The sequence below is a fragment of the Macaca mulatta genome, chromosome 8 (assembly GCF_049350105.2).
Source record: "Macaca mulatta isolate MMU2019108-1 chromosome 8, T2T-MMU8v2.0, whole genome shotgun sequence".
NCBI lineage: Eukaryota > Metazoa > Chordata > Mammalia > Primates > Cercopithecidae > Macaca > Macaca mulatta.
This window is the reverse complement of record NC_133413.1, coordinates 111,892,418-111,903,385: the sequence shown is the minus strand read 5'-3', so window position 1 is coordinate 111,903,385 and position 10,968 is coordinate 111,892,418. Positions and strand designations below refer to the sequence as shown.

The window sequence follows — 10,968 nt, the reverse complement described above, 5'->3', positions numbered from 1 at the left end:
AAAACAACTATTAAAACAAGCAACAAGGCTGGGCACAGTGGCTCACACCTCCATCCCAGCACTTCGGGAGGCAGAAGCAGGTGGATCACCTGAGGTCAGGAGTTCAAGACCAGCCTGGTAACATGGTGAAACCTTGTCTCTACTAAACACACACACACACACACACACACACACACACACACACACACACAAAATGTAGCCAGGCATGGTGGCACATGCCTGTAATCCCAGCAACTCGGGAGGCTGAGGCAGGAGAATCGCTTGAACCAGGGAGGCAGTGTTGCAGTGAGCCAAGATCTCGCCACTGCACTCCAGCCTGGGCGACACAGTGAGACTTCATCTCAAAAACAAACAAAAAACAAGCAACAACATAAATGAATCTCAAAAATATGCTAAGCAAAAAAAAAAGGCAACATAGAAGACAATATCCTCTATCACTTCATTTACATGAAATTTTAGCTAAGGCAAAACTATAGTGACAGTAGGCGGATCCATGCTCTCCAAATGCAAGGCGAGCAGGCAAGGCTTCAAGTGCAAAGAGGTTCAAGGAAATTTTCAGGGCAAGGGAACTTTCTATACCTAGATTCTCACGTTGGTTTCACAACTGTATACAATTACCAAAATTCTCAACTGTGCACTTAGAACTTCTGAATTTAAAACAAACAAGCAAAGTTAGTCCTATGAGCTCCTAAGAATCCATATTCTCTATTTGTAAGGTAGAAAGAACGCACACACTTAATTATTGATAATGCAAATTCTCCTTCTTGAGTATTCCATCAGACAAGGTTTTTTAAAACTTTATTGGCTTGTTTTGCTTTGTTTTGAGATGGAGTTTCGCTCTTGTCACCCAGGCTGGAGTGCAGTGGCATGATCTCGGCTAACTGCAACCTCCACCTCCCGGGTTCGAGTGATTCTCCTGCCTCAGCCTCCCAAGTATTTTGGATTACAGGCACCTGCCACCATATCTGGTTAATTTTTTTTTTTTTTGTATTTTTTTGTATTTTTAGTAGAGACAGGATTTCACCATGTTGGCCAGGCTGGTCTTGAACTCCTGGCCTCGATCTACCTGCTTCAGCCTCCCAAAGTGCCGGGATTACAGGCATGAGCCACCGCATCCGGCCAAAATTATGCTGTATTTTAAAAAGGAATGGACAAGTCCTACCTTTAGCTACCTACCATTTGGAAGGTTATAAACTGGAAAAGATCAAGGTGAAAACTTTACAAAGCAGAAGTTTCCAAACAAACATCTCTTAATTTCTCACAAATATTTAATCTTAAGACTAAAATGAAAACAAAGAAATCCATCATCTAAGAACCAAGAAAAATAGAAATATTCCTCCACACACAAACACATAGATAGGTTTATTAACACCTGTTTAGAAAGAATGCCAGACTACCAACAAACACATCTTTTAAAAAACTAATTGAAACTAAAACTTACTGTTTAATGCATTTATCACACTTTGAAAGGAAATAGCAAAAAAATTAGCTAGGGGCTCTCTGGGTTTGAGTTCCGGCCATCGATGGCGCCTGGGACTCACCTCTGTGGCTGCGTCCTTGAAGCTCTCGCTGTACGTGCTGTCCGGGGTGCTGCGCTGGTCGTCCTTGAGATAGGCGCTATGGGTGGCCAGCGAGGGCACGTCATACTGAGTCTGTTCAAAGATAACCACTCGTTGCTCTTCCCCATCTCCCCGGGGATAGTGCACAGGTGGGGCCATGAAAACTGGTGTGAAATCTTCAGCTTTCACCACCGTGATTCCCGACACCGGGATGATGGCAGAGCTCTCAGGGAAGCTGATGCTGTACTGTTCCCGCTTGGAATTCTCCAGGTGATCTTGATTTAGGGAAAGGTTCACTGGAACAGTCTTTAGGACTTGCACTCGGTTTTCTCCTCCACTCAAATTACTCTGGGCTTCACTGGGGCCAAGGCAGTTTCTGTGTGTTCAAACCCGCCCCCGCAACATAATAGAATTAGAAAAATCACCATTCGGCAACGCCTAATAAAATAACCAATGCAGGCAATAATCATTGAATGCTAATGCCATTAAGGGACGGGGGGCTGGCAAACTTCACAACGAAACGCAATGGGATCCTTGCTTCACTAAAAGTAGGATTACGAGTAAGCCATGCGCCCTCTGGTATCATGCAACCTGAAGTACTCAGTCTCACTGTAAAAAAACAAACAAAAACAAAATGAAGCCTGGAGCGGTGCCTCACGCCTGTAATCCCAGCACTTTGGGAGGCCGAGGCGGGTGGATCACCTGAGGCCAAGAGTTCAAGACCAGCCTGGCCAACGTGGTGAAACCCCGTCTCTACTTAAAAAATACAAAAAATTAGCTGGGAGTGGTGGCGCATGCCTGTAATTCCAGCTACTTGGGAGGCCAAGGCAGGAGAATCACTTGAACCTGGAGGTGGAGGTTGTGGTGAGCCGAGATCATGCCATTGCACTCCAGCCTGGACAACAAGAATGAAACTCTGTCTCAAAAAAAAAAAAAAAAAAACCTGACTCTAGGTCTAATCAAACCTTCATATCTAACTTTCAGCTCTTAGGAAATACAGGAACACAAAGAATGACTTAACATCAAAAAGAAGCGATCAGACAAACCAGAATGCAGCACATCCTACTGACCTAAATTTGTCAACAAGTCAAAGGCATGAAAAAAGGAGGAAGGGTGGGAGAAGCGTTCTAGATTAACAGAGATTTAAAAGTCATAAAAATCAAGTATGACGAGTAGCTCTTGTTTGGATCCTGACCTGAACAAACCAAAAAGGCATTTGTCAGGCAATGGGAATTTTGAGGCAATTGAATATGGACTGGGAATTGGGTGATATTAGGAAGTATTGTTGTCGGGCGCAGTGGGTCACGCCTGTAATCCCAGCACTTTGGGAGCCCAAGGCAGGCGAATCACCCAAGGTCAGAAGTTCAAGACCAGCCTGGCCAAAATGGTGAAACCCTGTCTCTACTAAAAATACAAAATTAGCCAGGCACAGTGGCTTGAACCTGTAGTCTCAGCTACTCAGGAGGCTGAGGTGGGGGAGGGACAGAGTGAGAATCTGTCTTAAAAAAAAAAAAAAAAAAAGTATTGTTAATTTTAGTTAGGGGTGATAATGATTTTGAGCTTATGTAATAAAATGTCCATTTTTATTTTTTAGACATACAGAAGTAGTTAGAGGATAACTAATATGATGACATGACAGGGATTTATTTTAAATACTATTGCAATTCGAAAAAAAGAAAGAAAAGGAAAGAGAGAAAAGGTCAATATCAAGCAGATATTAAGCAGTGGCAAAAATGTGTCATTGTTGAACTGGAGAATGGGATGGGTATTCGGGGGCTTTATTACACTATTCTCTGTACTTCTGTATATGTTTGAAAATTTTACCAAAAAGTTAGTTTTAAAATACAAAAAGAAAAAAGCAGGAGGAGGACAAACATGGTAATTTGAAGGATTGAGGAGTGGGGAGGATATTTTTACCATTCTGTGGGCACCTTAAAGGAGAAATAAGATAATGAGAATTTATCATTCAAATATTTTCACCAAATTGAGAAAGAACATGAGCTCATTGACGTCCTTAGCACTGAATTCCTTTGGGGGCTTAAGGAAGTGGTGTAGCTTGGCTTATGTAAAATAAAATCTCTCAGATCTCAGACCTCCTGGGTGGTACAGAGATAAAGGAAAGGATGTAGAAAATTAATTCTTGCCAGACTAGAATAAAGTACTTTCATCTATACTAAAGAAGTCTAGGAGAGAGCAGAAACAAATAAGAACTCATTAATGGAAAATTATTGTTGACAGCAAAATGATTTTATTAGCCAAGTCCCTCTGGTCAGTGTAATTTTGGGGCCACCTCTCACTAATTTATGGATTCTTCTGAGTAATATGGCGAGAAAATATATCTTTTGCCCCCTCTCTGATGCCTGGGTTGTTTGTTTATTTCTGTTTTTTATCCAGCATGTGCTTTCTGGGACTTTCTGGCATCTCTCATTGCGAGGAATATTTTCTTAAAATTTGCTCTTCTGGGGCTGGGTGTTGTGGCTCATACCTGTAATCTCAGCACTTTGGGAAGCCAAGGCAGGAGGATCACCTGAAGTCAGGAGTTCGAGACTAGCCTGACCAACATACAGAAACCCCATCTCTACTAAAAATACAAAATTAGCCAAGCATGGTGGCGCATGCATGTAATACCAGCTACTCAGGAGGCTGAGGCAGGAGAATCGCTTGAACCCAGGAGGCGAAGGTTGCGGTGAGCTGAGATCATGCCATTGTACTCCATCCTGGACAACAAGAGCGAAACTCCGTCTCAAAAAAAAAAAAAATTTCTTCCAAGAACTGTGCTATCCTGGCTCCTGTGTATAAAGAAGGAAGCCCATCAGCCTTTGAGCTTGCCTAACTGTGAAGCAGGACTTGATATTTTCAGCTTTGATTTTTCAGATGAAACTTCGAAGTGAAACTTGCAAAAAGAATTTCTCCACATGAACACAGCAAATAGAAAAATATTTAAGATACCTAAAAGTTTATTTGTAGGAAGAAATAAGTCTAGAAAATAATTTCCTAAGGAGTAAAATCACAAGTCTACACACTTTCTGGCCTTAAGTAATGACCTGGTTTCGTGATCAAATCAATAGCGTGAACCTGTACATAAGAAATAGTGAAAATTTAGAATTTATGTTTCATCTGAATCCAAGTAGTTGGAGGGTGCCAAAACCCAGACCACCCATTTACATTGCCATGTCCTAAACCTAAACCTCATTGTTTACACATTGCATGGAATGTTAATAGAGATTCCTCACATAGTGTACACACAAAAGAGTCCATGGTGAAATCAATAATAAAAAACAAACAAAATTGCCATAATGAGACCACCGTGAGTGGGTTGCAAACATCATGAACCCAGTAAAGGTACCAGCGTTCCTTCACCTGTTTAACCAAAACCCAGGATTTCCCGAACTCATGTCAGCCCAGAGCCTTTAGTGAAGAAATAACCATTAACACTTGGGGATAAGCCCCTACAGGTGAGGAGTACATAAGCTGGTCTACATTTATTGGCTACAAAGTTGTTATTCAGTTTCCACTCTAGGTTTTGCACACACACAGTCTCATTGGCTTTGCCAACATATTCAAAGTTAACCAACTTCTCTATAGTTAGAGTCCATTTGGGGCCAAGTTTCTTAATTATTTAATTCATGCAAAACTTATGAATTCTAAAGAAAGAATACGAGTCAAAGTATTTTTTGGCTTTGGTGTCCTAATGAACAAACAAATAAGCAAGCTATGGAATTGCATAAATCTAGTTGAATATTATCATACCACCAGGAAATAACAGCTTCGGCACCACCCTAAAATGTGTAACTATGCCTCTGTTCAACAGTTTTAGATTTTGAAGCTAATACCAGAGAACTTCACAAAGACATCTAAAAAATGGGTAACTAAAACTAAGAATTATTGTGAGATAGTAATTATCTGCAATAGAATTTAAAATTGAACCAAATATTGTAATATGAGAAAAATGCAATGATAATAATGGTGTGTTAAACATACTTTTTAGAAAATTCAGATCATGTCTTTGAGATTCTGTTTTTTCCAGGTAGCAACTTCTGTATACAAACAGTTGTAATGATACTATGTTAACATACGGCACCTTAATTCATTAATATGCTGTAGATCACAATGACATCCTTCCAAATTATATTCGATGAGAAGTCTAAGTCATAATTAATCTATATAAGGTAGGTTAGTCTATACTTCACTGCAGTTTTTTTTTTAATGCTCTGTGAAAATCACAAAAGTAACCATTAAAATACAATGAGCAGCTGTTGCTTTGTAATGTTGTCCTAAGAGATACTCACTTGTCTGTGGTGTAAAAGGTAGACAGAGTACATGGCTTAAACTTGTTTTTCCCTGATCCTGCTGTAATTCCGGCACAGGACTAAGCAGATAGCACAAGCTTAACTCAATAAAACTGACTGGATCAAGGGAAAGTTTTAGGGCCTGAAGAGTGTCAGCCTCTTCGTCCTTGTCATCACCTCTGCCAGCGAGGTCCCAGGACCCCAGGGCAGTGTGGAGCTTCAGGAGATCCCTAGTGGAACAGTGACTCCGATGCAGGCAGTCTTCATGTTCTGCTGGGGTTGTACCCCGGAGATGCTGCACAGCACAGGGCTGCTGGTTGGTGGAGAGGCCCCTGCTGCTAATCACAGAAGACTGTAATGTCACAAGCAGTTCCTATCAAGGCCAGGTCAGATTTGGACATATGTGCTAGTAGGGGATTTTATATCCATATGGAAGAACCTCCAGTAGAAAAACACCACAGCTTCTCTCCATCCCACTGCAGGGGAAGAGATGTATTGATTGGTGAGTTTGAAAGAAGTGGGTGAGTTTGGGCCGGGTGCGGTGGCTCACGCCTGTAATCCCAACACTTTGGAAGGCTGAGGCGGGTGGATCATGAGGTCAGGAGATCGAGCCCATCCTGGCCAACATGGTGAAATCCCGTCTCCACCAAAATACAAAATATTAGCCAGGCATGGTGGTGTGCACCTGTAGTCCCAGCTACTCAGGAGGCTGAGGCAGGGGAATGTCTTGAACTGGGAAGTGGAGATTACAGAGAGCCAAGATGGTGCCACTACACTCCAGCCTGGTGATAGAGCGAGACTCTGTCTCAAAAAAAAAAAAAAAAAAAAAAAAAAAAAGTGGGTGAGTTTGAAAGAAGTAGCTGAGCAGGGTGATTCAGTCCCTTCTGGTCCTGTTTCTTTTTCTGGATCATCCTGGCCAAAGAGAGGGGACTGTCCCTCCAGTCACCCCTGCTGTGCCATAAATGGTACAAAGTCATGCCTGGGACTGAATGGGTACACTTTCCTAAGTCAGGACTGAAATGTTACAAGCTGCAGATTCTGAGTCACATTCTCCAATGGGCTTCATCAGAAATAAAGCTGCTTTTGATTTTTCTGCCCCTTTTGAACCTCGATTTATCTGACTGTGCCTTGCTTTTCAGCTGGTTCTTGATTGAGGAGGGCAGACAAGGGGTGTTTTATAGTGATCTCCTGCAGCTGTCCTGCCCCTTCACCCTGACAGCGGTAGCCCTTGCAGTGGCCTCCACCTGTGCCTCCCCTGGCTGAGAAACCGTCCAACCTCCTTTCTTTCCCCTCCCCCATCATCAAAAGCAATCTTTCAAGTGTCTCACTTCCTGAGGGGCCTAATTGCAGTTATAATGCCATAGGATTGATCAGAAAAGTTAATCCCAGCAATGTGCTATCTTGCCAGCATCTCATCTCTGACTCAGGATTTTAAGCCTCCTTGGAAGCGGGTATCTGAAGAGGGTGCAGAGACCCTTTGAATGCACAACCAAAAATGCAATTTGCTCTCCTCATTGAGAGATCTGGCATTGGTCCAGATTCAAAAGACAGAGGATGCTAAGCTTCTTGACCCCATCTCCTCTCAAGAACAAAACATACAGTTTAATAACATTGTTTTCAGAAAACATAGAGTTATTTTGGGGGCCAGGCAAATTCCTTTACCTTTTCTCCTGGTCTTCTTGGCTGTCACTTGCTTTGCTTACAGACAGCAGCCTCTTGTCTCGAGGAACCTGGAAACATCACCAACCATCAGTAAGATGTACATAGATGCAACCATGAACATGTTCAGAGCTGGACACCAGCATAAGCAAAGAAACCAAAACAGGATGTTCTCCGGGAAATGGTGGAAAAGTTGCTATCACCAGGAGATGTTAAAGGCGAGTAGCCTGAGTGACAATGATGATGGAGCCAGAGACAAAGGGTTGGTGATAAGCATATGGCCACAGCAGACATGATTCAGCTGCTCACTGCTGGCCTAGGTGACTCTCCCTGGACCCGAGCACCTCTCATGCACTCCCTACCTTGGGAGTGGAAGAGGGGAGAGAAGCAATGTGAGCAGAGGTGAATCTAGACTTGGGTGCCTTTGATCAGACAGAAAACATAATGGAGTTACACAACAAGTGTCAGCATAAAGAACAGGGATCTACCCTCCTCTCTGATAAGTGCTGACATGGTGGGGGTGCTTAGGCACAGGGGGCCATACTGAGCTAGCAGCGGGGGGAAGCATCCAATATACCTGGGCCCCCCTTTGTCCACCTTCCTACACAGCTTGTGGACTTGCTTCCACAATTTTGTTTCTAAATACACTTTCATTATTGTCTTAAAACTCCTGATGCCCTTTGGGAGGCCGAGGGGGGCGGATCACGAGGTCAGGAGATCAAGACCATCCTGGCTAACATGGTGAAACCCCGTCTCTACTAAAAATATAAAAAATTAGCCAGGTGTGGTGGCAGGCACCTGTAGTCCCAGCTACTCGAGAGGCTGAGGCAGGAGAATGGTGTGAACCTGGGAGGCGGAGCTTGCAGTGAGCTGAGATCGCACCACTGCACTCCAGCCTGGGTGACAGAGCGAGACTCCGTCTCAAAAAAATAAATAAATAAATAATAAAATATAAAATAAAACACTCCTAATGCCAACACATTACCTGAAAGATATTGAAAAAGTGCTCATTGAAAGAAGGGCCATCCCACCAGCCGTGTCTCTGACCATCATCTAATCGCCTGCTGCATCCTAGATCCTTTACTCTGCCACAGTTTTCAAACACATGAATAAGTAGGCTTGAATTGGGTTGGTTTATTGAATTTCTTTGTGTATTTTTCTTTATTTCTTTTTCTATATCTCCAGATCTTCCTTCTAGCCAAACTCCTTTGCACCCAAAAAGCAACTTTTGCTTTCTTGAGATGAAAGAACATTCACGAAAATCATCCCTCTACTGGAGTCCTCTAGCAATTCCTGTGATTTCCACTTACCTGAATACGACACAAGCCCAGACACCTGGCTTAGGGTGGGGACAGAGCAGAGTGGCCAGGAGTCCAGACCTAGAGCCTGCTTGCCTGGGTTCAAATCTCAGCTCTACCACTCAGTAAACTCTGTCCCACTTTCCTCATCTGTAAAATGGGCATAACAATAGTCCCTCATCTCACAGGTTTTTAGTAAAATTAAATGAGTTAATGTAATTTTCAAAGCACTTGGAGTGTGTGGTACTTTATATTTGTTAATAAAAAACAAAATAAATCAATTATAAATCGTTCATGTTAACTTTCAGAGTCTATACTATATCAGGCATTGCTAAACACTGGATAGAAAAAAGATAAATGATAGTTCTCATCATCTATTGAAGATGACAGATAAACATACAATTTCAATACTCAATACACCTGTGTTCATTGCAGCACTATTCACAGTAGCCCGCAGGAGGAAACCACCCAAATGTTTAACAGCAGATGAATGGAAAAACAAAATGGGGCACAGTCATACAAAGGAATACTATGCTGCCTTAACAGAGAATGAAATTAAGGTGCATGTTGTAATATGGAGGGACCCTGAAGACACTACGCTAAAAAACTAAGCCAGATACGAAAGGACAAATATTGTATGATTCCACTTAGATGAGGTACCCCAGAAGAGTCAAATTCATAGACAGAAGGTAAAACAGAGAGGACCAGCAGGTAGGAGGATAAGAAAGGAATTATTGTTTAAGGAGTACAGAGTTTTCTGTTTGGGAAAAGGAAAAGGCTCTGGAGATAGATGGTGGAGATGTTTGCACAACTATGTGAATGTACTTAATGCCACAGAACTGGACACTTACTAATGGTTAAAATGGTAAATTTTATGTTATATATTTTTTATGACAATTTTTTAAAGGCATTAAGGAAGAAGTAAGTGTTTAAGGAGACCCCACAGGCATAAAAATAGAATGAAATCATGTCCTTTGCAGCAAGATGGGTGGAGCTGGAGGCCATAATCCTAAGCGAATAAATGCAGGAACAGAAAACCAAATACCACATGTTCTGACTTATAAATAGAAGCTAAACATTGGGTCCACATTGACATAAAGATGGGAACAACAGACACGGGACTACTAAGGCGGGGATGCAGGGCAAGGGCTGAAAAACTACCTTTTGGGTCCTATGCTCATTGCCTGGGTGCTGGGCACAGTCGTATCCCAAACCTCAGTATCACACAATATATCCATGTGACAAGCCTGCACACATACCCCCAAATGTAAAACAAAAGTTGAAATGATAAATTTTTTTTTTAAAAAAGGCCTGCATATGTATCCCAGAGCTTAAAGTATAATAATTTAAAAAATAAAAATAAATAATAAAAGGGGGGAAGGAGAAAGAAATTCTACTGGCATTGAGATTAAAAACGTAATAAACTGGAAAACTATACATATATTAAAAAAAGAAGACCTGCCTCCCCAGCTCTGCCTGCTGCTGTACCCTGAGTTTATGACTCACCCACCCCACTAGAGAGCACTTAGTTTCTCTCCTAAAATGTAGTTATTCCTATAGTGTTTTAAAAATTTAATGCCCCGTGATATGAGATAAAACTGTGCTACTGACAGGATTCTCTGGAAGCCTAGAGGGTGGAGCTCCCCAGAGGGGCTGAGCCATAGGTGGGAATTTGTAAGGTGAATGGAGAAGGCTTTCTAGCCACTGGAGCTGCTTATAAAAAGGTTAGAGGACAGGACAGAACAAGGCATGGCCGGCATGAGGAATGAGTTGGGGGAGATGTGGCCTCAGAGATGAGCAAAGGCCAGATGAGGAAGGGCCTCTGAAGCAGGGACAGATGGTTTACTTCTTTTGTCATGTGCTATGGCACCATCACATTTTTCTTGACTGTCAAGCTTCCCTTGCCCTCTCCCCTTCCAACCAGGTGGCACAAAGTCCCCTGTGCCTCTGAAACCCATCCCCCACCCCTGGACACCAGCCTCCAGGCTCAGTCGCCAAAGTCCTTGCTTGGGCTGCGCAATCACTCCTAACTGGTCTCTCCTCTCCTTCATTTCATTCCTGTGAATTATTTCTGGATCCATTAGGAAGACTCAGAGTGGTCTGCTTAAAATGTAGTCTGACCTTGATGTGTTGCTATTATATTTAAAACACTTGAGTGCTTCC

At 42.4% G+C, this 10,968-nt stretch overlaps 1 protein-coding gene across 4 annotated transcripts in view; it reads right to left on the bottom strand.

The window, feature by feature from the left end:
* Positions 1-10,968, bottom strand: part of GRHL2 (grainyhead like transcription factor 2) — a 184,879-nt gene that overhangs the window by 115,477 nt on the left and 58,434 nt on the right. For all 4 annotated transcript variants that reach the window (XM_015145804.3, XM_077943941.1, XM_028852802.2 and 1 more), the window contains exons 3-4: positions 7,511-7,578; positions 1,542-1,935 (exon numbers count right to left, since the gene is read on the bottom strand). In XM_015145804.3, coding sequence (XP_015001290.1) covers positions 1,542-1,935; positions 7,511-7,578 — 462 coding nt within the window. The remainder of the gene's footprint in view (positions 1-1,541; positions 1,936-7,510; positions 7,579-10,968) is intronic.